General features: G+C 37.1%; 5 protein-coding genes and 1 non-coding gene across 9 annotated transcripts in view; 2 read left to right on the top strand and 4 right to left on the bottom strand.

Moving 5' to 3' along the window:
• The window catches only part of LOC132145136 (uncharacterized), a 28987-nt gene extending 27929 nt beyond the window's left edge, over positions 1-1058 (bottom strand). Inside the window, exon 1 of the mRNA XM_059555904.1 lies at positions 1040-1058. The gene's annotated coding sequence lies outside the window, so the exon portion shown is untranslated. The remainder of the gene's footprint in view (positions 1-1039) is intronic.
• znf687b (zinc finger protein 687b) overlaps positions 1-27040 on the top strand; it is a 47556-nt gene extending 20516 nt beyond the window's left edge. The window contains exons 1-10 of one of the 4 annotated variants that reach the window (XM_059555899.1): positions 16885-17003; positions 18459-20748; positions 21267-21568; positions 22678-22862; positions 22995-23171; positions 23273-23435; positions 23750-24088; positions 24940-25052; positions 25173-25275; positions 25354-27040. In XM_059555899.1, coding sequence (XP_059411882.1) covers positions 18480-20748; positions 21267-21568; positions 22678-22862; positions 22995-23171; positions 23273-23435; positions 23750-24088; positions 24940-25052; positions 25173-25275; positions 25354-25941 — 4239 coding nt within the window. In that variant the 5' untranslated portion in view covers positions 16885-17003; positions 18459-18479 and the 3' untranslated portion in view covers positions 25942-27040. Of the gene's footprint in view, positions 1-16884; positions 17023-17129; positions 17367-18458; positions 20749-21266; positions 21569-22677; positions 22863-22994; positions 23172-23272; positions 23436-23749; positions 24089-24939; positions 25053-25172; positions 25276-25353 lie in introns of those variants that run through there. The other 3 variants (XM_059555901.1, XM_059555900.1, XM_059555902.1) reach the window with 3 other exon arrangements.
• ubap2l (ubiquitin associated protein 2-like) overlaps positions 1-27298 on the bottom strand; it is a 99571-nt gene that overhangs the window by 42461 nt on the left and 29812 nt on the right. The window lies entirely within an intron of this gene.
• On the bottom strand, positions 2576-11983 carry LOC132144655 (nuclear GTPase SLIP-GC-like). The gene is made up of 17 exons (XM_059555210.1): positions 11908-11983; positions 8539-8571; positions 8403-8465; positions 7388-7653; positions 6748-6963; positions 6452-6646; positions 6162-6340; positions 5860-5899; positions 5501-5584; positions 5249-5342; positions 4943-5079; positions 4689-4853; positions 4436-4593; positions 3659-3782; positions 3348-3456; positions 3006-3139; positions 2576-2915 (listed from the first exon to the last, which is right to left on the bottom strand). Exons 2-17 carry the CDS (start codon positions 8549-8551, stop codon positions 2778-2780), a joined length of 2115 nt encoding a protein of 704 aa, XP_059411193.1. The 5' UTR covers positions 8552-8571; positions 11908-11983; the 3' UTR covers positions 2576-2777.
• On the bottom strand, positions 14167-15665 carry LOC132144654 (cyclin-dependent kinases regulatory subunit 1-like). The gene is made up of 4 exons (XM_059555209.1): positions 15501-15665; positions 15163-15233; positions 14816-14943; positions 14167-14712 (listed from the first exon to the last, which is right to left on the bottom strand). The coding sequence occupies exons 2-4, from the start codon at positions 15219-15221 to the stop codon at positions 14666-14668; spliced, it is 234 nt and encodes a 77-aa protein (XP_059411192.1). The 5' UTR covers positions 15222-15233; positions 15501-15665; the 3' UTR covers positions 14167-14665.
• LOC132146146 (small nucleolar RNA SNORA13) lies at positions 23529-23665 on the top strand. Its single transcript, XR_009434887.1, has one exon. It is a non-coding gene; the product is annotated as a small nucleolar RNA SNORA13 (small nucleolar RNA).

Raw genomic sequence — 27298 nt, 5'->3', positions numbered from 1 at the left:
ACCTGGGGCTGAAAGCTCCCCAATAAAATAATTATATTTCAACATTACAGTCATAATTATTGAGCTAAGCTGCTCACAGCATGATCAAATATAAAGCTGCTCTATTCATTAGAACCAAGGAAGAACAAAGAGAGGAGCTAATGGAAAATGTTTCCTTTTCTTTGGGTATCTGTGAATATGCAGTTATTATATATAAGAAACATCATAATTTATTATACAGAATTTCTTTGTAATTGTGGATTTAATTTTGCCATTCATTGTTTATGCATTAAAAAGAAACAATGGCTGGTATATATTGATGACATCTAAAAAGGAAACATTCTTAAATATTTGCATAATACATTTACAAATCTTTAATATCATAAAGATGTTTGTGTAGATATGTTAGATCCCTTACCGCAAACCTAAACATAACCATTTTATAAAGAATATATAAAACATAATGGACAGAAATATGCAGGCAATGGCTGTTTTAGTAGCATTAAAAAAAAGAATCCCTAATCCAAATCATACCTTCAGACAGAACTATAACCATTTCTCAAAAAGATGAATGGTATAAAAACCATAACAGACAGATAACTGCAATCACAATCATTTATTTACTGCAAAAATGTCAAAAGCTGTGGCAAAATTAGTCCAAATGATGATGTGTTGCTGTCGCAATCCTCTCTGGCAGTATGCAACCATTTTGCAACCAAGTGGAGAGAAGAATTTAAGTTGTTAAACACTGAAAATCGTATCCTGATTCACTCGTGCATTTTTCTCTGCAGGCCAGTAATGGAATATAACTGTCAGAAAAAACATTTAATAATGAAATGAAATGTTCGAACAGAAATGTTTTTCGTTTTAAGGTTTTAAAGTCTTGTTAACATTATGTAACATTTTTTTTATTATTAAGTGTTAGACTAAAGAAGGCTTTAAAATTCAAATATGATAATATCAGGGAAAAGTTACCTTGTATGAATGATGTCTCTGGGAAATCTGACACTTCAGTTTCCATTTACAAGTAAAGCTAAGAAAAAGACCATTGGTGTTAGACCTATGGGTGTGGACTTCTTGTTCAGTGACAAATGGTTTACTAATTCATTGCTAAATCCTGAACTTTAGTTTCACAAAATAATAGTAACATTTCTGAGACAATTAAAGTGAAAGCACATGAAGTGAAAACAAAGCTTTGCTGTTAGCCCTGTGTAGGCCAAATGTTTGCATATCAGACAAAGTAAAGTCTGTTATCAGTCAAGGACCTGATTTTACATTTTCTGAGAACAAATGCCTTCTGAAACCTAAATTATTTCAGGACAAGGGTTATTTTTTTATGATTAAGACAATTTATCAATGAATAATTATTAACATTTCAACAGTATCAACAGTATTTGGATGAGGTACATTATGAACATCAGCAGCAGTTATTTTGATGTTGACTCACATAACATTCAAGTGTGTTACTAAATTGTTTGCATTTCTCTTTTTTTCCATAGTGCTGTGTTTGCCCATATGCTGAGGTTTTTGCATGTGTGAAAACAGCAGTAAGGGTGTCCAATAAACACATTAATTTCAATCATGGATCTATATATATATATGTTATGTATAAATGTGTAATTGTTCTCTGTTGTAAATCAGTGGTTTCAATCCCTCCCCACCAACAACTTGTCACTCACATGCAACAATCACAGCAACCAGCAAACTTTATACACTTCGTACAATCCACTCAGTTCTCACTTGACAATCAAGCCCCATCCTACTTGTTTTTTTCTTTTTGTTTGAGAAGTAATTTCACTCAGATACAGTATGTCAAAACTGGGAAGACAATAATTATTTTTTTATTCTGACTTTTATGAAGTTTGTATATCATGCAATCCTATAATAAAACCCAAAATTCAGAAATGCTCTGAAACTAAAGAAAGCATTGTCTGAAAATGTGTTACACTTGTTGCACAATACAGTAATTATGTTTTCTTTTTATATATAATTTGTGCTGTTTCTCTTGCTTGATGAGCTTCAGTCCAGATGATCTAGAAGTCCCTCCAGCTCTTCAATCTCTCTGGAAACATCTAAAAAGGACATATAACAAGATATTACATGAGGCAATGACTGAGATTATTATTCAATATCCTATTTCAGATTGTAAAAGTCTGTTTGTTTAAAGCGGTCATATGATGTTTATGTTGTGTATTTGGTGTAATGCAATGTGTTTATGCGGTTTAAGGTTAAAAAACACATTATTTTCCACATTGTACATTACTGTTGCTCCTCTATGCCCTGCCTTTCTGAAACACATAGTTTTTTACAAAGCTCATTGTTTTGAAAAGCAAGGTGAATGCTGATTGGTCACCTATCCAGTGCATTGTGATTGGCTGAATACCTCAAGCATGTGATTGAAATGTTACGCCCCTTAACATATTGTGATACTGTCTCCCAGAAGAATGAGACAAAAGCAATAAAACCCATAACAAACTAGGACTGACGAAGAAGATATAGTCAGCTTTTGGAAGGCCAAACAAAGTAGTTCTGCTTTCACGATGAAACACACAGCATCTCCAAAACCAGCGGCAACATCGTGAACATTTGGGCAGTGTTATGCAAATCTTCCCACATTGTGACATAGACATGTGGGGGAGTGTTTAAACAAGTCATTTAAAGAAGGTCGTGGCAGAGTCTTAACTTTTATAAAGAATACTTCTTTGGATTTGAGACTTTAGTCTTTGCAACTTTACAGATCTTCTTTATGTACCAAGAGCTTGTAACACTCCAAAGAGAAAGGAAACATTTAAATCACATCATTTGACCCCTTTATACTTATTTCTGTGGTGAAGTAGGAGTACATTCTTACCCATCCGTGTCTTTTTGCTGTTTTGTGATTCTGATTGTTCTATTGCTTTCTCTAGTTCTTTTTCAAGAGTACTTTTTATGTCCAGCTTTACAAAGACACAAGAGAAGATTCCATTTGTGTTCAGTCATTTGTACAGCTGAATATATGACCATCTTAATGAATGTGAGATCAGTACCTTTAAGTTATTGAACTTTTTAAGCACTTCCATTTTTGCTTTTTCGAACATGGCTCCTTTTTTCTGATCGACTGTGTTTATTAACAGGTCTTGCATTTTCTTCATGGATCCTGTTCCTCTCACAGCTGCAGCTTCTACAATAAACAACACTCCGTATTCATTCATTCATTCTCTTTCTCATAAAGACACATCAGAACAAGGAAATAAATCGATTCCTGGATGTGCGTTGCATGAAAGAATTGTATTCTGTGTCATGCAGGGTGGCTTTTTAATTAATGAAAGATGTTTTCTTAAATAACAATTGAAATTAAAATAAATTGTAACTCTTAAATGCTAGCTTACGCCGATAGCATAAAGCCATTTCATGCACCATTGTTATTTGTATTGATGTGTAGATGTCCTTTTTCTGGTCAACAATGTCTCTGTTGAGTGCAGCCTTCAGTTTGGTTTCCTTTCAAAAGGGGAAAAACACAAAAAATCTGTCCATTAAAAGTTTGTTTGGTGTGTTTTACTGCTACTGCTTTATAATAAACAAAACAGCCTGCTTAATTATAAGAAATGAGGATTTAAATAGACTTCAACAGAAGACAGACATCAAGGTTTAGGGCCAGAGTGTGACCCATTAATGTCCACAAGAGGACAGCTGAACTCACCTCGATTATGATGAAGTCCTGAATGTAATGAAGTATGTCAGAGCTGGTGTAAACAGAGTCACTCTGGATGATACTGAACTTGTCAATCTGTTCCTGCACTGACTTCCCTGTTTTTCCAGTCACACTGCAGCCAAAAGAAATCCATTGGCAGTTTATTTTAAAAAACATTTTACAGAACATAGTTGTAATTCTTGATATATAATCCGAGAATTGCTGAAAGGGAAGAGTGATGGGAAAGGCTAAATTCCCTAACACAAAAAGTTTGTTTTATATTGCTATCATCTAACCTATGCGGTTGTCGTTTGCTAAATTAACAAAAGATTCAGACCAGAAAGGATTTGGGAGGTGAACAAATCATTTCTTTCGTGCTTTACAGATAATTTATTTTGTCCTTTACAAAGTGTATTTTTTGGGTCCTGCATAGATGCCATTTGTGACAAACATAAGGATATTGTTTCTTATAATAATTTAAAAAATCTGCCACAACAAAACTACACTCAGTCTGTATCTTTCTTGGCATTGTCTCATTTGCTGGTTTACTGTTGTATATGTACAGTTGGTCCAGATTTACAAGCCGTGCTACTGTTTTTAATCCAATTTAATATTAACAATTTGTAAAAAAAAAAAAAAAAAAAAAAAGGCAACAATATAAATAACAACAACGTTATTTTAAAAACTTGATCATGTTAATGCCCTAAATATCAACAACAAGCACTGAAAATAGTTTGTTGTATTTCATTCTAAACTACACAAATGGAATGATAAAACAGAACTTACGGAAAAATCGTACAGAAATCATCATAAATGTTTTTGTGCAAATGTTTGGCCAATGATTTGTTCAGGTCTAGAACTACATCCCAATTCTTTGACCAATAGCATCCGTAGTTCTTGCACAAAGCTCCAAGGATTTTATGGAACCCTCTTCCATCTTTATTCTGAGTAATAAAAAAAAAAAAAAAAAAATTGTTAAAGTGTTAAAAGGAAGGATAGTTATTATTAAAATGGTGCAAAACATTTGAATCACACTCACAGATGCGATCAATTTCTTTGTGGAGGCAACACATGAGTTCACTGATTCTTCCACTCCCTTTGAGAGATGCTGCTCCAGATCTTTATAAATGCTTCTAAAATATTTGTCCAGTTCAATTAGTGACTCCTTTAGGTTGTTCTTAAATTCGTTGACTTTCATTTCAATCTAAACACATCCATACAACAGCAATGAATTGCAGAATAATAAACAGTGGCAGCATTGTGAAGACTCACTAATATTAATTCTGACTGTACCATTTTCTTGTCGTTATCCAGCTGGCCGCTTTGGATCAAGGACAAAACTCCCTTTGCTTTATTGACATAATCTCTGGTCAAATCTATATTAATGCTCTTGTTAAAATTCATCAGATCATCCTGTAGCTTTGGAATTTCTATAAATAAACACAAGGATGTGATTTGGGCTCATTTGATCAGTGCTTTTATCTTGCTTATAAAATATTTTTAACTTGTGCTTAAAAATATGCATGCAACCAAGTTTATTTATTTTCTCCAGAATGAATAAAGTGGTAAAATGAAAGCAACAGAAAGAGGATAGTTTACCTGTTTCACTTGATTCCAGATTGAAATTGTGGTCAAAGAATGCATTGGAACTCACAGTAAAAACTTGAAACTGACTGTCAGTGTTGAATATTTTCTAAAAAGAAACAAAAATGTTTCACATTATTTTGATGGTAAATTTGAACACATTCTGTTAAGTACTCTGAGAGTTAGTAGACATGTAGGTGCATTGTTACTTATTGTCAACAATGTTAAAATTAATGGTAATAAAGAAAATTAGGCAAAAATTAATACCTTGATTTCAGAATTTTCAAACTTTTCTTTGACCCTTGTCTTGGCATGGTTATTTCTATGAAGTATGCATGTTTTTTTCTGATTCTAATTAAAAACAAAAACAAACACACACACACACACAGGACTGTATATATTGTAGGTCTGTTGTAAAATCCGATTTATGGTTTGATTATGTATTAGCCAGATTCTCCTCTTCATCTCAGTAAGTTATTATATTCATTAAATTCCATTTACAGTGATATGAGCTCTCACTAACATTAGTAAAACCAACAGTACAAACGTACAGGGGAAATTGACAGCTAAATTAAGTACTAAACAATGAAAACAAAAGGGCCATACTACAGAAACATTTTCCAAACCTTGTCTTCTGGGATTTGGTCTCTTGGAAGCCGTGCAGATCTAAAAAAAAAAAATCAATATTAAAGTTGTGAAGTGTTGCATGCTTACTAGATAATTACTACACTGTATAAAATGACTGTGAATTTAACGTAAAAACACTATAAAAATGCTACAATAAAAACCTGTTAAATGGTTTACAGTAAATTCCCATATATATGGTGAAAAACTGTATTGGACTTTACATGTAAATTTAGAGTATATATAATTACTCAGAATTAGACCACTTCCCAGCCCTGAATTATCTATAGCATTCACAAAAAACCTTATATATGCTGCTGGATTTATATCATCAGTCTTTGTACAGATGAAGTTAATGCTTTTGCATTTTCCTCCTGGTCCCAGTTCTTCAATGCAGTGCTTTAATATCCCCCAGGGGTCTCTGTCAGTGATCGCTCGATTGATGGCGCTTACAATCCAGACAGAAGAGCACTCTCTCAGTTTCTACAGGATTTCAAATAAGACATATGGTTTATACTGTCACAATAGATTTATTGTGTGGTTCTATGTATATGATCAAATGTTTCTTTGAAAAGAGTGTTAAAATATATTTACAGTTTTCCACAGGTCATCTCTAATCTGATTGCAGTCTCCAGTACCAGGAAGATCAAGAAGTACAATGTGCTCCAGGAGTCCATGACAGTCTGGTATCTTGATTGTCACGCTCTTCACAAGCGGCCAGTACCAGTCACCAGAACTTGTCTCACTGTGTTGTATGAAGCTTGCAACTTTGTTGGTAAATTCAGAGAGCTGTTGAGATAATATATTGGTGTGTTTTACTTTGCTGAAAAACAAATTAGCAATGCATTATGCATTTAATGTTAAATATGAAACAGTCTCAAGAAACTTACATCACTGCTTGAGATTATTTTCTTACTGATAGACAAAAATGTTTCAATCTTAGCAAATGTTTCATCATTCTGGAGCTCTTCTAATGTTTTCTTGTCTGCATCATCTCCATACAGCGCAGTGATCTTTTCTACAGCCATTTCAATCAAGTCCTCATTCCTTTCCTCACTTTCATCTTTTATATCTTTGAAAACATCTTTAAGCTCATTCTTCCACTCCTGCAGAGGTACACAGCACAAGGTATAGAGAAAAATAAGACTTGGTTCTGTTCTTTCCAGTCTGGTTTATTTACATATTTTACCACCTTTTACTTCAACGCAGAAATAAGCTATTGGTGAGACTTCTGGTTCATTATCTGCTATATGGAAATAGCGAGAAGAATAACAATGTGCAGTAAATGGTAAAACTGTTTGCATTACAAATTAGTGTGCTCATGATTTAGATAATAAATTCAAATAAAAGACCCACCAATTTGCGTTATCAAGCAGCAAAATTAGTTGTTTTGTATGGCTAAAAATAGCTGGACGTGGATGAGACCGGAAGCTTGACCCATAAAATTTACAAATGGGAATTTACTCTTATGGGAAGAAAAACGTGGATAAAGAACTCTCATTAAAGGCATGTGAAGACAAATGAAGAAACCTCTTTAGAGAAGAGCTCGATCTCTGCTCTGTAATTAGAGTCATCCAGATTGGCTTCCACCTGTGTAACAACAGCTGTACAGGCACCAAAACAACCAGAGGGTAAAAGATCCGGTTTCCCCAAGATTGCACTTAAAAGGGAGCTCTTTCCTTCTCCTGATTTTCCAAAAATCCCTATGGTTGCCTTCTTCCTGCTGCCTTTATCGTTTAGGTCTGAGCTTTTAGTGACTCTTTGTAGAATTTGCCTTGCATTCTCTATGATCATATCTGTGTACAACAAAGAAGAGAGTTACAGTGGGCTTGACAATGGGTGTGCCTGCATACACACACACACACACACACACACACTAGGCAACATAAGTAAGAGATGTTTAATTCTATTATAGTATGTTTTACCAGTGCATGGTATCCCTTACGAAAGGAAAATATATTTACCAATATATTTCTTAAAATATATTGTGATATATTGTAATGTATTATTTTCCCTTTTTATTTTCTAATATATTATATATTTGAATACATTGAATATTATATTGATGATACATATATTATATAATATATTGCAAAATATACAAATGATTGTCGCTTTCAATATATTGGAAAAAAAATTAATATTAAATCCCATATATAAGAATATATGCCTAATATATTACATGATATTTTCCAATATATTTTTGTTTCATAAGGTATGTAGTTCTAATATAAAGTGTTCAGTCATATAGCATTTATGGCTCAGGTGCATGACTCAACATGGTACACATGGCCATCTGTCCAGGGTGGTTTTTTTTTTTTTTTTTGACCATGGACAGAGACTGGGATAGGCTCCATCCCAAAGACTGTATAAAATCAGCTCCATCCCCATGATGCTACATATGATAAACAGTTTGGAAAATGGATGGATGTGATATGACCTTTCTAAGTTAGTGTGCATGTCTAAATTCTGCAGACCTTTTATAGGCAACTAACTGATTAACACTAGTACAGATTAGAGGTGGACAGATTCAGATTTTACTCACTTGTTGTCAGTGTTGTCTCTATACTCGAGTCAGATGAGTCATGATCTCGTTTTCTTTTAGTACCTAACAGAGAATTCATCCCACTCATTATTTGTCCTTAAATCACAGACTGTACAATGATCTTTAATTTGCATACCTTGGCTAGCCATTGTAGGATCGATTGGAAGTCCTGTAGGGGAAAGAACTTATTAGAGATGTTAAATTTTTTCTTACCAATCTTTTAAGAACATTTCTGTTCTGATTATAACAAAACGAATTGTCTCACTATCAGAGCAACTTCTAGATTGGGACGGCAGGACGCAGTGGAGGTGTATTCTTCTTCATCCCATGAGAAGATCATGGAATCGGAGTCAAGTTTGTACGTTTTTGCTGTTCAAGCTCATCCTTAATATGAATTAAACGTATAATGTGTTATGTGTTTTGGGAGTGATCATGACAGCAGCAGAATCTTTTGTTATTCACCCCTTTGGAAGAGTCTCCATTACGTCGTCTAGATTTCTTGCCAGAATAGTAGCCATGATGAGTTAGTCAACGTTAAAGAAGTGTTGATTATATCAAAAATTTTAATATTCAAAAATTGCCGCCAGAAGAAGCCTTACGTCATCCTTGGTTGTGAAATGCCTTTCATTTTGAATGAGACGTGAGTGCATTAACGGAGCGGAATCGTTTTCAATGATTAAAGCCTTATGTTTAACTCTCTTCTTCAAGTAAATATATCATATGGCTTCAGAAGTCTTGAAATGCAACATGACTTGTAATACTTTTATACTGCTGCTTAATGGTCAGTTTTTGCAATAAATACCTGTGACCTATATTTTTATTTACCTTTTACGTGTTTTATTGTTCAGAAGTGGGTAAATTTAGGGTAGAGGTGGGATTAGGTGCTCCGAATAAAGTTTACATTTCTATAAAGTGATTTCCATTTTTTAACAAATGCATGTTTTGCTTATTTTATTTCTGAACAACAACTGACGCTCATTGACCTAGCATTAACCATTAACGGTTAACAAAATTATAATGTTAAATTAGATTTAAACTCATTTCGAATGGATAAGAGTGTGTGACCCGTTAAAAAGGGTCCATTTTTTTCTTCTGAGGTTTAGTGCACGTACAAATAACAGCACAAACAACCGAACATAAGGATTCACACATCGTCACATCACACACCTGCAGCGCTGTTAAAGAAGGGAAAACAATAAAATACCATACCTATATAAGGAATAAAATAAGTAGGTCGACACAAAATATGTTTTACATAAATAATTAACACATTAACAAAACCAGTGCAGTTTGCCCTTAGGGCAAGTCATATTATTTTTCATTGGCTCAAGTTAAAAATATAGATATGAATCCTCACCTTAAAAAAAATTTTAATTGGATGAATGAAGCATCTTTTTCAGCGTTATTTGTGTGAGGGAAAAAACTGGCCCTTCAAAAGTGAAAGTAAATCATTTAGGTCTGTTAGGTAAATGAACATATACGGAGATAAAATGGCCGTTTTTTTTTTTTTTTTTTTTTTTCTATGTGCAACTCCAAGTTTTATTTTTACTTCTGTGTAAAAACCCATTGAAAGGAACAGTTCATCAAAAAAAAATCGCTGAAAATGTACTCACCGTCAGACCATCCAAGATACGGAAAAGTAGCCTATAGGTATCTTTTACCGCCTATGGTTCTACCAGGAAGACTAATTTAAAATCATGCATAACTATTAGCTCTGGCCAATCACAGCTTGACACTGAGTAGGGGAGCCCGGGGAGTGTTGTAACCATAGACTGTATAAAAACATTGTAACATGGGGTTAGTTGTAACGCTGTCAGTTTGACAAATCAGAAACATCCTATTGTGATGTCACTCATATCATGCCCTCCTATCTCCATTTTGAGCTAACAGGAGAAGGGCTATGTGTCTGTGAGCAATGAATTTTATCAACAAAAAAGTGATTTTCAGTAGCGATGTGCTGAACGAGGCTTTTGAAGCAGTGAGGCTTTTACTACAAACCGCGTTGATGCTTCGAAGCTTTTGACACAGTGCTCTACCCCGCCATCTGGTGGTCAATACAAATTCCTACAACTGTATCATTTGTTCATTGGGATGCCAATGTAAGGTTAAATTGTCCATTAATAACCATGCGTGTCATAGCAAGCGTGTCATGTGTGTGTTGTGATAGAGTTTCCCAAATTTATTGTATTTTGCACAATACAATGACAAGACTTTATTTTCTTCATTTTACTTGCATTAAACTTGTCTTTTCACATCAATAGAACGTTTAATTCGTTTATTTTTTGTTTAATTTCGTTTAATTTTTGTCTTCCTTACAAAAGAACACAAACATTTGGGGAAGTTGTGGCCTAGTGGTTAGAGAGTTTGACTCCTAACTCTGAGGTTGTGAGTCCGAGTCTTGGGCCGGCAAGATCACAACTTAGGTGCTCTTGAGCAAGGCACTGAACCCCCAAATGCTCCCTGGGAGCTGCAGCATAAATGGAGGCCCACTGTTCTGGGTGTGTGTTCACTGCTGTGTGTGTGAACTTTGGATGGGTTAAATGCAAAGCATGAATTCGGAGTATGGGTCAAAATACTTGGCTGTATGTCATGTCATTTTCAAACATGCACATTGTTAAGAAGCACAAATGCATTTACATTTTTTGGAATTGTTAAAACAAATTCTTAAACCAATTTGTTGAATAAATTTTACATTTAAATGTTTGCATTTAACAGACGCTTTCATCCAAAGCGACTTACAGTGCATACAGGCTAACATTTTTTACCTAACAATAAAGTCCTCTTTCTGCTAAACCTTAAAAACGTTCAGGCAGTTAGACTCTATTTGCTAATCTAATGCGCTCGTTTTGCAAAACTCTAAACACATTCTCTTTCACTGAAGTAGTTTTAGTCTTTGGGTCTTTTGTGACGATTTTGGCTCACATTTAACAAAAACCCACCAACTCACTATCTCAACAAATTAGAATACTTCAGAAGACCAATTAAAACATTTTTAGTGAATTGTTGGCCTTCTGGAAAGTATGTTCATTTACTGTACATGTACTCAATACTTGGTAGGGACTTCTTTTGCTTTAATAACTGCCTCAATTCTGCGTGGAATGGAGGCAGGGGTGCTGCACAAGATCCCGGGCCCTATGCATAGGCAGTCCTTATCTAGGTCTGGTGAGTTTGCTGGCCAGACAAGCACACTAACACCATGGTAATTTAACCAACTTTTGGTGCTTTTGGCAGTGTGGGCAGATGCCAAATCCTGCTGGAAAATCAAATCAGCATCTTCAAAAAGCTGGTCAGCAGAAGGAAGCATGAAGTGCTCCAAAATTTCCTGGTAAACGGTTGCAGTGACTTTGGTTTTCAAAAAACACAGCAGATGACATTGCACCCCAAATCATCAGAGACTGTGGAAACTTAACACTAGACTTCAAGCAACTTGGGCTATGAGCTTATCCACCCTTCCTCCAGACTCTAGAACCTTGGTTTCCAAATGAAATACAAAACTTGTTCTCACCTGAAAAGAGGACTTTGGACCAATGGCCAACAGTCCAGTTCTTCTTCTCCTTAGCCCAGGTAAGATGCCTCAGGAGTGGCCTAACAAGAGAAATATTACAACTGTAGCCAAATTCCTTGACACGTCTGTGTGTGGTGGCTCTTGATGCCTTGACCTCAGCCTCAGTCCATTCCTTGTGAAGTTCACTCAAATTCTTTAATTGATTTTGCTTGACAATCCTCATAAGGCTGCGGTTCTCTCTGTTGGTTGAGCATCTTTTTCTTCCACACTTTTTCCTTCCACTCAACCTTCCATTAACATACATCACTCTGTGAACAGCCAGCTTCTTTGGCAATGATTGTTTGTGGCTTACCCTCCTTTAAGGGTGTCAATGATTGTCTTCTGGACAACTGTCAGATCAGCATTCTTCCTCATGATTGTGTAGCCTAGTGAACCAAACTGAGAGACCATTTTGAAGGCTCACGAAACCTTTGCAGGTGTTTTGAGTTGATTTGCTGATTAGTACTTATATTACCTGGTACTTCTTCAGTTTCCTAGACCCCTCAGATAATTTGCTATCTTTGCTATCTTTCCTTTCTCCTCAAGCTCATATTATATCCTTTCTTTTATCATTCTTTCCATTATTTTGCATAAATTAGAGTTTAAGGCTATTGGTCTATAGCTGGTGGGTTTTGACAGATCCTTTCTAAGCTTCCTTATCAGAATTATAGCTTCTTTCCATGTTTATAGTTCCTCCAAATACTCTATTATACCGCTGCAGCAACTTCAGTAGCGTATTTTTGACCATGCTCTCTGCCTTTTCCCTATTTGGTACTGATGTTCCTTCCTCTGTTACTATAACTGGGTATTCCCATTCCCTTCTTTCTCCTCCCATCCTCTTTATCATTCCCCATACCTCAGTTTTTCTTCCTTTTACAATGCAAAAATTCCTCCTATTATCCATCTTAGCCTGACAAATTGTTCTGCACTATAGCCTGAGCCTTCTTGTACTGGATCAAATGCTGCATATTGTGGGTTATTTTGACTAATCTGAATGCTTTATTCCTATTCCTCACTGCTTGCTGTCATTCCTCAGTCCACCATGTTACCAGTTTTCTCTCCTTCCTGTTTGTACTCGTTGGAATAGAACCCTCTGCTGCCGTTATAATCGTTGATGTAATCTGATTATTTAATCTATATCTTCAGATAAATCAGTCATTGTTAGCTTCCTTACTGTTTCTGAAACTTGTCTCAATCTGCTTTTACAAATATCCATTTTGTATTTCCACCACTTGTTCTTATTTCCTCTCTTTCTTCAATTGAACAAACGCCTGGGTAATGATTACAATACTGTACTGTATCACTTGTCCAAACTTCCCAGTTACTAACACCAGCTAGAGTTAAGATACTAAGGTAAGATCTATTGATGTTTCCTTCCCCGTATTTATATTTATTCTTGTACCACTATACCATCATTTATAAAGACTTAATTCCTATCCTCCATGAACTCTTCAATTACCCTTCCATTTAAGTCAGTATGACAGATACTATGATTTCCTTATAATGTTGCTGATTTCACCATTAACTCTTCACCTGAACAGTTTATGTTTTTGTATTTGGTATCATTGTAATCCTTGGCCATCAAAACATAGGGATACACATCATTTATTTCTGTTATCATGTTTGGTTCAGGAGATATGGCACAAAATACATCATTTGGTTAAAATAGTCATAGTAAAATGATCGCCATGGCAACCATGAGGTTTCTGAAAACATTTCTGAAAATGTTTAGGGCCGCAAACTATACAAGTGCTATACAATTGCTTTTATGGAAAAGTGAACATTATTTTCATAGATCACCTGGACTAAATAGAGATTTTAGGCCAACAAGATTTCACTGTCAATGGGGCTTGGAAATATAACCTCTAAGTATATTAACCTTATGTTGCAATCCAAAAGTCTGACATTTTCTATGCATGTGCCAGACGTCAGATTCATTTGCTGCTATGCCTTGAGTAAACTACTAGAAGAATAACAATATGGAAAATAAACTATTTGCACTAAAAAAATATAAAGGAGCATAAAGAGTGTTTTGTGCAACTAAAAACAACTGAAAGGGAATGTAAGAGTGGGAAGTTACAATGGCTGCATCACTGTGCATGTCTAGTAAAAGTTAAAGCACTTATTACAGTGTCCTCAACTTCACCATTGATGTAAAAGCATAGAAGTACACATTGTTGCTTTCTATCTGGTAAGGATTTGGTGTTGAAGCTAAAGGGCTGAGCTGAAATCTTTTTATTATACATAAGTACACTATTCTACATATTATATTGAGAGACTTTAAAACATTTTTGAGAACGTAGGTTCAGCTGCGCATTAGTGACACATATACTGGTACAAACATCTTTGTTAATACTTTAAAATGAAAAGAAAAAAAAATGATTTATTTTTAATAAAGCAGTATGTGTAATGAAACAATTTCCAATGCTGCTAGACCTTTAAGAGTCTATTCACCAATGCAAAAAAAATGAATCAAGTGAAGCTCATATATATACTAGAAAAGAATAATAAATACAGTTGCAGCAGGAAATTACACTCAGTTCTATCTCTCAGTTAAGGCAGAGATCAAGCACAGTGAGATAATCTAACCCACAGAATAGTCAATACATGCAGCAGCACAAATGATATTGACACCATCTGATCCGGGGTGCACACTGCATCTCAGACATCTTCAGATTGTGTCCAGTTTTCAGAATTCCTTTAGTTTGTGGTCCTGGGGTCACTGGGATTGAGGCAGAGGACGTCGGAAGAGCAGGATATGTGGTTCTACAATGAAAAAAAAGTCATGAACATGAATATCAGCAGTGACAACAGTAGAGATGGCACACATTTGGGCCAGTTTTTGACATCCTAGCAAACACACACATACCGGGTTGATGGATCATGTAATGTACCCATCCTTGACTCTGCTGCACACCCAGATTCCTCCATTCTGTCTCTGACATCAGATGGGTCTTGGGAACTTTTTTAGCGATATCCTTAGGAAGCATGACATGCCTGGAAATGAACGGAGAACAAACATCCTACACTTAACTCTCGTTATAAATGTCATTTTAACAGCTCAGAAAATATACTTAAGTATCATGTTTTAACTTATTTAGAAAGTATGAAAACTAAATATTGATAAACAGCGGATTATTAGCAACAGTTAACTTAATAGCAATAACGTGAGAACATTAATTGTAAACTGTACAGATGACTTAAATAATTGCCTACCTGTACTCGAATTTGTCGTCGTCATATTTGTCGGAGTAAAAAATCTGCTTGTGAGACATAGCGTGTTGTTTCTGGATGAAAAACAGACGAAATAACACTTAACTGACTTGTCAAACTTCATTTACATCCTTTGTGTATAGTAAACAAGTACTTATCTTAACGTAAATAAAAGACAATAGTAGATTTTACTTCTCAATAAATGTAACTTGGATGGATTTTATCGATACAGGTTTCAGATCGTTCCCTCCAAGGCTGGCTAACTTAGCTAACTCTAGCTATTTAACGAATGAGGAAATTAAACGTTAAACATTCTGGATTAGTGCATTCATGACACTTACTGATTCTTCTTTCTTGTAAATGTAATAAACGTGGCGTTTACTTCATCAAATAATACGTTTGTTTAAATGAAAAGTATTTTTTCAAGAACGAAATTTGCAATATCAACCTGCGTCTACGTTTCCCTGGCGCTTGAACTTCCCTCCCAGCGGGCTCGAAGCCCGCCCATAAGTGTTCGAAAGCTTACAAGTCCTTTCTGATTGGACAAGATTTGAGGACGTCACTAAGACGTCGAACTATGTCAGTGGTTTGGCATTTACGATGGCCTAACTTCCGCTTTTTACTTTTTAATGTATGAAAAGCCCTTCTTTTGATCTCATCTCTTGATTCCCTTTGTTTATTCCCTTTTTTCTATATATGCTTGTTGTTAAGGTTGTTTCTGATTCATTATTACGACCGATTACATTTATGTTCAATATATATGAAACTGGTTTTAGTTAATGACGTTAACATCTGCAAGACTAAGTTAAATACGTATTCTGCGCGACTCATCACAAGGTTCTGTGAAAGACTTAACTCTTTTTTTTTTATTATTAAACTGACTAAATATTTTTTAAATATTGTATTATATTTTCTATGTATTTATACGGTTGTTATAACGACAAACAAACAAAAATATAATAAATTAATACGAAAGAAATAATGAGTTGTGCATGTCGTCAGTGAGCTCTAGATGGAGCTAAAACCTAGTATATGAAAACATATTTTCAGGCGTATTTAAATAGATTGTGCTGCGTCTATTTCTGCACATTTCAGTGCAGTCAGTCCTGAGATTGTCATTAATAATAATTTGTCTTATATAATATCATGTATAATAAGGTGTCTGTATATAATATCCTTTTTTTTTCTTTTTCAAGACAATAAAACAAGGAACTGGCGGTATACGACATGATTTGTGATGCACCAAATGTATATATCTACGCAGAAGCCCAAAGGTTCAGAATAATGATTAACAATTTCACTGTGATGTACAGTATTTGCGATAATGTATTTCACTTTCATATTGGTACCCAATCTATTGAATATTTTAATTATTTATCCGTGTTGTCTGTATTTTGTGGTTAATGTATGAAACAGCAGTAACATTTCTATGCAAATGTGGGGTAAAATACTCTACAATACATATAGCATACGGTAAAATAATAAACATTAAGCTTCTGTGCTTTGCTGGGAATCCAAAATCCCCAATCCGTCTCATCAAGGCCTAAAACCAAATCAACCTAAAGACAGGGAAATATTAGATCCTGGAAGGACGTAAATAAACAAGAACTGTACATCCATAATACACAAAGTGTTCATGTTTTTTCTTGGGTTGAAAATAAAATGCTAAAACATCACGAGATCTATACATCTGAACGTAAGAGTATAACCAAGGTAGACGGAAAATCATTTTCCTGTCCATTATTAGCCTCGTTATCTGCCAGGACCTGGCCGTACTCGATCGATGACGGGAAGTTAAGGCGCTTCATCTGGAGCGAGGATAGTCGGGAATCTCAAAAAAACAGGTAAACGAATTACCTCCCCGTGCATGAAAATACACAATCTGTAAAATAATACAGACCTACATAAAATGCATGATCAAAAAGACATAATGTGGCATTCACGTGAGGTTATTTATAAACAGGTAAATGCTGCCGTGCACATGCAGTGGCCTGCGCTTAAATGACCCTCGCGACGGGGCAGCACGGACCCCGCCGTCATGACAGAACAAACCCAAAATACAACTCACATATCTGTTTATCAGCCCACCAGCTGTTTATTTATCAGTCCAGCAACGCTGGAGCCACATCTAAAGGACAACATGTGACAGAAGCCCTTTAATCGTTCGGTTAGCGATTCGGTTTCGGTCCCCATTTGTAGTTAGCCAGGTCAGCTGCAGGGTTTAGCCGTTCTCCGACAATTGTATTTGTTATAAATATATTAAAATGATCTCTGTAACGTGCTCAGTTGTTAGTTTTTCAATGTATTTTTTTTATTAATCAATAATGTAGTCATGTATTGTTTTTGTTTAATGTAAGAGGGCTTGTTTGTATTATCTTGTTGATACCATAGCAGCTTTAGCGTGCTAAACAGGCTCTGTTACCTTAAGTGATCCATTGTTAAGCAGAAATTGGATCCTGGATCATAATATTATCTTATATATGATTGAAATTAATTATTCTTCATATTGCACACGGAAATATGCATTGCAGTTCAGTCGCCAATGTTAAGTTTATACAAAGGCATTACGTGGCTGTTAGCCAAAGCTAACAAAAGCCTTTTCGGTGTCATTTGGCATTGCGCTATATATTTGTGTATGTTATGTTGTTGCTGAAGTAAACACACGAGCTAAAATAGCAGGATACATGCGGCTAAAATCATTAAGTAAATTTCTCTTCTTAGGTTCCTCAGCACCAAGCGTTTCTACGGTTAAAAAAAACGAAAGCTTGAGTTTGTGAAAGAATATATATGTATGTGTATTAAACTCACTTTATGAAAACAGACTATTTACTATGAGACATTTAAAAAAATATAGCTAACACCTTACTCTCTGCATTAAGGATCCCATTGATTCACAGCTTATTACAATATATATAAAAAAAACTATGTTAATATATAAGATGAGCCCTTCCATTTGTTCTGTCTCTATTTCATTTTTAATTTGAATTTTTTTATGTTAACACAGGACTTAAAAGGGACAGTTTACCCAAAGTGGTTTGATAGTTCACATAATTTACTCAATATGATGTTCCAAAGCTGTATAATTGTATTTCTTTTATGAAACACAAGATATTTTTAAAAATATTGATAACCAAACTGTATTGGTGACCATTGTATGGAGAAAAAAAACACTGACAGAAATAGACGTTTCTCAAAATATCTTCTTTAGTCAGGTTTGGATCAACATGAAGGAGAGTAAATATTTTTGGTTTTCATGCAGTTGTAATCACATTATTACATGTTATTTTTATGCGTTCTAGGATTGAGTCCACTGACCAGGCATGGGGGACATGAAAACCCCCGATTTTGATGACCTGTTGGCTGCGTTTGACATTCCTGACATTGATGCCAAAGAGGCTATCCAGTCTGCCCCAGATGAGGTGGAGGGGCATCAAGGAGCAGGCGGAGGATCGCTCATAAAGGCTGGTGATGCTTCAGTAGGTGGAAGTTCAGCCTTAAGATCGCCCAGCCCATCCACAGATTCGCAGAGCGACCCATCTATTGTGAGTGTGATTGTGAAGAACCGTGTTCGCCCTGAGCCCTTTGATGGTGGCGACAGCTCTGTACAGGACCCATTAAACCATAATGGATTTGTGTCGTCCGGTGGGTCAGTGCATATGTCTCAATCCCGGGGCCAGCCAAATGGAGAACAATGGCCCATATGCAGCTCAAAGGCGATTCCAGAGACTGCAGGAGCGCTGGGATCTTCCAGCACTTCCAAACCAGGCAGCAACATCTTCAATAAGCTGAAGCCCTTGATGGCACAGGGTGCTGGAGACTCTGTCGGAAGGGCCCGAAAAATGCAGCTTCTGCAACAGCAACACATGCAGCAGGAGATTAACCTAGAAGGTGTGGACAAGGAGAAAGCCCCTGCGATTCCTAGTGGGACAAGTGGAGCAGCATCTCCTTTCTTTCCCCCACCTAAACCACTTCTTTCCACTCCCTCCACAGCTTCGTCCTCTTCACCATCATCGTCCTCTCCATCGGTTGGTTCCCGTGTTTCTGGGGCCACGGCATCGTCTCCACTGGCTACATCTCTAACGGAGCCATTAAACGGATCGCCACGTCTTAGTTCTCCAGCTTTCAGACATGTGGATTCAGATGAGGAGGATTCGGATCCTGATTCCGGAGGATCTCTGGTCATCCATGAGAGTCCAGACTCTCCCACTCCACCGAAACTATCACGTCGGCTCAGGTCACCTCCAGAAAATTCACAGTCTCCTTCTCTCCCTCCTTCGACATCCATCTCTCCCAGCACTTACCCCAAACCAGGTGACACTCCCTTGGCATCACCTGCTTCACCTCGAGCTCAACAGAACTGGCTTTCCACACCAGTCCAGACAGGAACCGGAAAGAGTTTACCCCAAGAAGAGCGAAACCCAGAGCATGTTATAGAAGAACGAGATTCGCCAGAGAGCCCTGAGCCAGAGATGCCCAAGTCCTCCATGCCGACATCTGCAGTTACCAAAAGATCATGTAGTCCAGCGGTTGCCTCTTCATCACCATCTGCTTCCCTTCAGGAACCTAAGGCAGAAGAAGAGGAGATGGAGTTAGACAAAGATTCAGTGGAGAATGGACAAGATGCGGCTAATACAGATGGTAAGGATGGCGGGAAGAGGGATGAAGAGAAAATGGAGATAGATGCTGCACAATCCCTTCCAGCGGATGCCGGATCACCGAGCAGTGGTGGCAAAGCTGTGTCTGGTGGAAATGCTCCCTCCAGACCTCTTAAAGTCCGTATCAAGACCATTAAGACATCTACAGGAGGTATCACACGCACGGTTACCCGAGTAGCAGGTAAGGGAGGCACAGCCAATGCAGACAAAGATGCAAGTAAAGCCCAAATGGGCAGTCGTGCTGTTCCTGCGAAAGGCACCAAAAAAAATGACGGTCAAGTGGTAAAATGCTCAACCTTACCAGTATCCACTCTAGAAGCCAGCAGTGCAATGATAGCTGCAGCCAGCAAGGTCCAAAACAAAATGGCCATGCTAGCCGATAAAACAAAAGTCTCTGCCACAGCGGTGAGCATCACGAAAGCCACCACTTTACCAGTCGCGCCAGCCGTCGGCGGGATGAGCGTGCGGTCTACAGTCGGTAAAACCACCAATGGAGGTACTGTGCCATGTAAACCAGCGTCTATTGTCAACAGCACTGGTGCTGTTATTTCCCGTAGCCAGTCTAGTCTAGTTGAGGCTTTCAACAAGATCCTAAACAGCAAGAACCTGCTGCCCAGCTACCGTCCGGATCTCTCAACCCCGCCACCCCCTGAATGGGGTCTTCCTATGCCTGCTACTGGATACCGCTGCTTGGAATGCGGAGATGCTTTTGCTTTGGAGCGCAGCCTGGCGCGACACTACGACCGGCGCTCTTTGAGAATAGAAGTGACATGCAATCACTGCGCAAAGCGACTGGCTTTCTTCAACAAATGCAGCCTGTTGTTACATGCTCGGGAGCACAAGGAACGAGGCCTGGTCATGCAGTGTTCACATTTGGTTATGAGACCAGTTACAGTGGAGCAGATGATCGGCCAGCAAGACACTACTCCCATTGGTAAGTTTTGCAACATGCTATCTTTTTGTCTCAATTTGAGTTGGGTTGTTTTTGCTTAATATTTAAAAATAAGCCAGCTGTTACCTGCACCCAGATATCCCAGTTTTTTTATAAAACAATTAGAGCTACATGACAAAATAGAGAAGAACTGTGGCGTTCTGGGATAAATCACCCATAATGCAATTTTGATTTTGGCATCGCGCCACTGTCGAATTCAGTTCAATCAGTAGTTTCTGGAGCTGTCAAAAGCCTGGGATTTTTGTTGAAACTACAGATCGAGCTTCAACATTTTTGTATTCCCGCCCTCAGACAATAAGATCAATTGAAGTATGCGGTAACAAAATCAAAATTGCATTGTGGGTGTTACGTTTTTGGTAAAAGAAAACTCCACTGTTCTTTTCTGTTTTCTCATGTAGCACCATTTCAACTTTTTTTTTTGTCATGGAAAGATTAGTTTTATTAAAAGCCCATCTTGTCAGCAGTGAAATTAAATGTTTTAAATGTTTTCATTTCTCTAGGTATGCTCTCTCCATCACTCTCCTCTCCACCTCTGTCATCCTCCACCACCCAAACAGGGACGACTCCTATACCGTCCACTTCTAGTCCACTGAAGGACTCCCCTTCTCCAGGCACGGCTTCATCCCAGCCCAGCCCTGCCCGCCGTGGACCCCAGAGTCCCCAGGCGCTGATGCCACTGCCCTGCAAGAAGGGCGAAGCCCTGCAATACAACAACAATAAGTGTCCTGAATGTCAAGCTCAGTTTTCAAGCAAGGCTGAATTAGTGTCCCATTTCCAGCAAATCAGAGCTACTCCTAATTCGGTAAGTTGCAACATTGTAAACGTGGTCGAATTATTTTCTTCTGTTGGGTCATTGGGCCAATTTGTTTTTAAATGTCCTCCCAGCAATTTTGCTAACCGCACCACATAAATAATTGTTTACTTTAATTTTCATGTGTTTTTATCTTATATTATTTTTACATTTTAATGAAATTGTCTTCTCCAAATATTTTCATTTGCAATAATTGCTAGTAATTAACCGTTAAATGACTACATGAAAGTAGATGAAAATTATTGTAGGCGAATAATTTTTCCAGTTTAACAAATTCAAAATATTTAATGCAGTTAATGCAGAGGTGGGTTTTCTACAATATATTTAGTTGTAGCGTATCAGTGGTGACTGTCAAATTGATGTACATAGGGCAAAAATGTACAGTAAAAATCAGTTGATGATGAAACCGATAATGAACACTATTAACAGCAATGATTGTATGTTGCAATCAAACTTATAGCAAAGTTTGGTAGTTTATGTTTTTTCAAGTTTTTGCATGTCAGATCTGTGTCAGATCTCCATCACTTTCAGCAGCGGCAGCTCTTAAAGAAATAGCTGCCAAAACATCCTAATAACCAGCTGCTGTGATGACAGTTAATCAATGAAGAAAAAAAGAGGAAATCAATAACTTTTATAACTTTAAGGATTTATCTCATTTAAATTTTAATTCAGTGTTTAAATGAAATTTCAGTATCAGTGATACTGGCCTTCAGTCATAAAAAAAAGATGCCATCAAACAAATATAATGTCTTCATGTTGTTTGTACATTAAATTATTGCAATATAAAAGTATATTTAAAAACTTTAATGTAAGGTGGGATTAATCGTGATTAATTTCAGAAAAAATGTGCGATGACATTTTTTAATCGATTGCCAACACTAATATATACAAAAAATATTCTCAAGTTTTGCATTGAGTGCTATTTTTATTGCATTGAATGCTATTTTTATTACATTAATTTACATAATGTTTTCATGAACAATTTACACATTTATTTTTGCTAATGTTTCATAGATGATACCCAGCATCTGTAATGTGTAAGTTAATGTGTAAACTGCTTTATTTACTAACCTTTGTTATCCCTGCGTTATTTCTTTCAGACTTGTATGCTTTGCTCTCCTCCCATGATGCTGCCTAACATGTGCAGTGTTTCAGCCCATCAGCGGATCCATAAGCACCGCGCACCCCATGTGTGTCCAGAGTGTGGAGGCACTGCTCGTCAGGCCACGTTTCAGACCCATCTGGAAGAGTCTTGCCTGCACTTCGCCAGGCGCATTGGCTACAGGTTCCTGGCCTACAAATGCTTTTCAGTGTTTTGTGATACCAGAGACAATTTCCTTGCTTTGCAGCTGTGAGCTTTCCTGCAAGGAAATAAATGGTTTTTGTTATACATGCAAACCTGCATCCTTTATTCCAGGTGCTCCAGTTGTCAGGTTGTGTTCGGAGGTTTGAACTCCATCAAGTCCCACATTCAAACAGCTCACTGTGAGGTGTTTCATAAGTGCCCCAATTGCCCGATGGCCTTCAAATCTGCCCAGAGCGCACAGGGGCACATCACTTCCCAGCATCCCGCCCTCACAGCTGCACAGGCTAAGTAGGTTGACCCATCACACACAGCTTTTCGTGATTAGTACCTAATATTTTGTTTTAAAAATACATTCTTTAAATCTGAATATTCTTATGTTATATCTACAGGATGATATACAAGTGTGTCATGTGTGACACAGTGTTTACCCAGAAACCTTTGCTCTACATGCATTTTGACACTCACCTGGCCAAACAGAAGGTGCATGTGTTCAAATGTCCAGACTGCACTAAACTTTATGCCCAGAAAGGCTCAATGATGGAACACATCAAGGTGAATACTTTACTATAATAATAATAATTATTATATAGAGTGCATTTAAGGATATTAAAATGTTTTAAGTTTTAAATTAATTGCTTGTTATTTTGCCTTTTGTGTTACCCATTCTTTTCACTTCCTCTAAAGAATGTGGTGTCAGCAAAGGCATACAGAAACTCTTGGTTTGGCCTTTACAAAGTGATTTCTGTGTATCACCTTGTCTAAAGCTCATACCAAGTACAACAGCCACCTCAGTGTGAACTGTCACATTTTCCTGTCAGTCACGCTCATGCTTTTAACCAGAGCTGCCTTGTAATATTTCCAATTAGACTATTCATAGAGGCCTGTCTGTCAAAGCCGAGGCTCCGCCCACCACCTCATCTCCAGTCTCAGCTCCTTCCAGCAACCCCATTTCTAAACCTAAACCCACAGAAAACAATTCGGATGAGTTGAGCCAGGGACAGGAAGATGAGGAGGAGGAGGAGGATGAGGAGGAGGGAGAGCATGAAGGGGAAGAGAGAGAAGAGGGAGAAGAGGACGAGAATGAGGAAGAAGATCAGGTGAGCTCTCCAGAAAGCGGGAGTATGGAGTGGAGGTGCAAAGAGTGCAAGAAACGATTCGCTGAGAGAGAGGAGTACATCGACCACATGAAGAATGAACATGACACGGTAGGTATTCTTAAAAGCATACACGTGTGTCTGTGTATATATATATATATATATATATATATATCATGATTCAAATCCTGTCTCAAAACCTATCTATTCTCGGTTGCTTTTAGCTTATAAGAGTGTTCTATCATAAATTGTTTGCTACTATTTGTGTTCTTTATAAGTGTTCTGTTTTAAACTATCTTGCTGACTTTAGAGTACTTAACCTTTTATTTTTCCTAACTTGTACAGCATTTTGGTCGGCCTGTGGCTGTTTTTATTTGTGCTTTATAAATAAACTGAACTTGAAAAATAAATAAACTGATATATATATATATAAATTTCTGTTTACCAAGAAAATAAAAAAGTTTAGTTTTTTAGTAAGTTTTTAATAAGATTTTGGTGAGCATAAGAATTTTATCTATTGTGAAATATTTTGTGGAAATGTAATACATTTGTAATAATTTTTTAAAGAAATTTAAAAAGAACATCATTTATTTTAAATAGACTTAATTTGCAATGTCTTTGTCACTTTTAATCAATTTAATGTCCTTGCTGAATAAAAGTAAAAAAATAAATAATACAAAATCAAATCGTGCTGAACCCCAGATTTTGTGGTGGGGGTGTTTATATTTAATACTTACTACCTTTGTTTGTATGTATACATTAGCGTATATAAATATTTACCAATTTTATATATTTATAATTGTATTTTTTTAAGAAATTATATATAGTTGCAAAAAGGCTCCAATATGCCATAGGTGACAACATTCAAAATATTAAGAGATTTTTTTTTTTATTATATGTATATTTAGTTTAAAATTATTCAAATTTCTTTACATGCCTGTCTTTTTTTTTTCTTCTTCTAGTTAATGAAGAAGTTCCCCTGCAGACTGTGTGAACGCTCATTCAGTTCAGCCAACAGCCTTCGTCGACATGTCCGGATAATACATGAGGGCGTCAAGAGAGTCTTCCGCTGCCCGTGAGTCAAACATTCCTCAACCACAAATTTATTTATATCTATCTTTTCCTCCCTAAAACCGATTCTTCATTTGTTTAGTTTGCCCCCTCTAATTCTGCATATATATACTGCTCTCCTCAGGCACTGCTCTGAGGGTAAGCGTACGTTCAGTAGTCGTCTAATTTTAGAGAAGCACATTCGGGTCAGACATGGCATCAGAGCTCGGCAAACCACAGACAAACCGGTCAGTTTGGACACTTCACCTCTGTAGAGTTCAGAGATATTTGATTATCCATATAATAATTTTAATTTCCTCTCCCAGAATGCCCCGAACACCAGAAAGCGTTCACTTCCGGGCGAGGGGGCAGGCAGCTCGTCAGAGCCCGACAATGAGGGCGGAGCTCCACCAGTAGGGGGCGGTACCGATACCGATGATGTCACAGGAGAAGATGCCTCATGTCCGGCCAAAAGAACTCGAGTGTCTGAGAACCGGACACCTGAGCAGGAAGAAGATGATGGCACGTTCCGCTGCACACCCTGTGGCTTCACCTCACAGGATTGGGAAGAGTTCCAGCGTCACATTCCCATCCACTGTGACGCTGAGAACGCACCGCAGCAGTGCCTGCAGTGTGGCGCCTGCTTCGCCTCGGCCGGCTCGCTCAGTCGACACAAATTCATTACGCACCGTTTACGCCAAGGTCAGCATGACAATCGGGGCGGAAACGCATCACCTGGCGCATCGCCACAGGATGGCTCGCCATCTTCACCTAAAGCGGGTGAGGAGGGGGAGGGAGGGGTCAGCTGCAGGGTGTGCAGCCGGCGCTTTGACAAGACCTCGGACCTTAACACACACTTCCGCACGCATGGCATGGCCTTCATCACGGCACACAGGACCGACAAGCCCTTGTAGAACGAGCGAGATGGGACAAGACATGGAAAAGCCATTGCAAAATGGGTCAAGGCATTAGACCATCCAAGACCAGTTTAAGATTAATAATTTGAATTTGGAAAATTTCACTTGTCGTTATGATAGTATCGTGATCTGTCTTCCGAAACACAAAGATATTAAAGTTATTTCCCCCTTTCCTCCCTGTTTGTAACATCCTAAATGCATTTACACAAGGTTAAATTGTATCTGCTCGAAAACTACTTTACATCGAGCAGCTGGGCGTCAACCTGCAAAAAGCATTAAAGCAAAAAGGGTGCTAGTGAAGGGTTTTAAAAAATAAATAAATAAAGGAAAACACTGACTTTTAAATGTAACGATATTGTACAGACATTGTAGTACTGATATTTATTTATATTGAAGCATTCATCAGTCTTTTGATAACCGTCGAGCTTTAGGTGATCTGAAAAGGTTTCATTTGTGCAAGGAGATATACAGCAGAGGTATATGAGGTCAAAGATGGATTGTAAAGTTTAAATAGTCAAAAAAAGGTCAATATAAGTAAACATGGATACATTTCAGTCACAGTTACACTTGAGCACATTTTATGTGTATAAATGCAGTACATCAGTTTGATATGGTTGTTGAATTTGGAAATGTGAATAAGTTCAGTCTTTGTGTTTTTTTTTCTCCTTAGCTGAAAGTCAATATTGAAGTACTGCTAGTGAAAGTTTGTGTTCGGAACCTGGTGTAATTTTTACGACTTCATCTGAATCGGCATTGAGTTTGAAGGATTGCTTGTGTGTGTTTTATGACGAATTATGTACAAATATGAATGTCGTTTGTGGGTTTTTGTTTCCTTTGATAAGAGTCTTTTCTATCAGAAAGTTCTGTGCTTGTCAAAAACCACATTTCTTATAAATAATATTGTGATCGTGTGAATCATCTGTGCGAGTGTGACTTTCTATCCCTCCAGTAATATATGTATATGTCCCATACATAGACAGTCTATAGACAGCCATCTTATTGTGTTATCACCTGCCTGTTTCACTGCCGTACAGTTCTGTGTCAGTTCTCTTGCCCTTTCTTTCTAAATAAAACAGTAAATTGGTACGGTACAGAACATGGTGTCCTTGATGATTCATTAACTCTAACACTAGTAAAATGCACAGTTTAATATCAACATTAGCAATATTATTAAATCCAATGCAATTACTTCTGAAACTCTTGGCAGTGAAAAGTCAAATTTTTCATTGCCATAGTCATGTTTTTTAATTTCAGTATTTATAAAAACAATTGTTCTTTAATCAGGTAAGTTCACAAAACTTGTTGAAACAAATTGTTGAAATTATTCATCTTAATGTAAACAAATAAAACTAAA

Source organism: Carassius carassius, chromosome 8 (assembly GCF_963082965.1).
Source record: "Carassius carassius chromosome 8, fCarCar2.1, whole genome shotgun sequence".
NCBI lineage: Eukaryota > Metazoa > Chordata > Actinopteri > Cypriniformes > Cyprinidae > Carassius > Carassius carassius.
This window is presented reverse-complemented; position numbering and strand designations above follow the sequence as displayed.

Bases quoted from the DNA above. Each gene is read 5' to 3' on its own strand.
- LOC132144655 (XM_059555210.1), bottom strand. The intron at 5,080-5,248 runs GTAAACTATCCT...GTTTATTTATAG, and splicing joins TCTGGAATCAAGTGAAACAG to AAATTCCAAAGCTACAGGAT. The intron at 3,783-4,435 runs GTAAGTTCTGTT...TTTTGGCTGCAG, and splicing joins GATTTCTGTACGATTTTTCC to TGTGACTGGAAAAACAGGGA.
- LOC132144654 (XM_059555209.1), bottom strand. From the start codon at position 15,221: ATGTCTCACAAGCAGATTTTTTACTCCGACAAATATGACGACGACAAA. The intron at 14,944-15,162 runs GTAGGCAATTAT...GTTCATTTCCAG, and splicing joins GACGACAAATTCGAGTACAG to GCATGTCATGCTTCCTAAGG. The intron at 14,713-14,815 runs GTATGTGTGTGT...TTTTCATTGTAG, and splicing joins TTACATGATCCATCAACCCG to AACCACATATCCTGCTCTTC.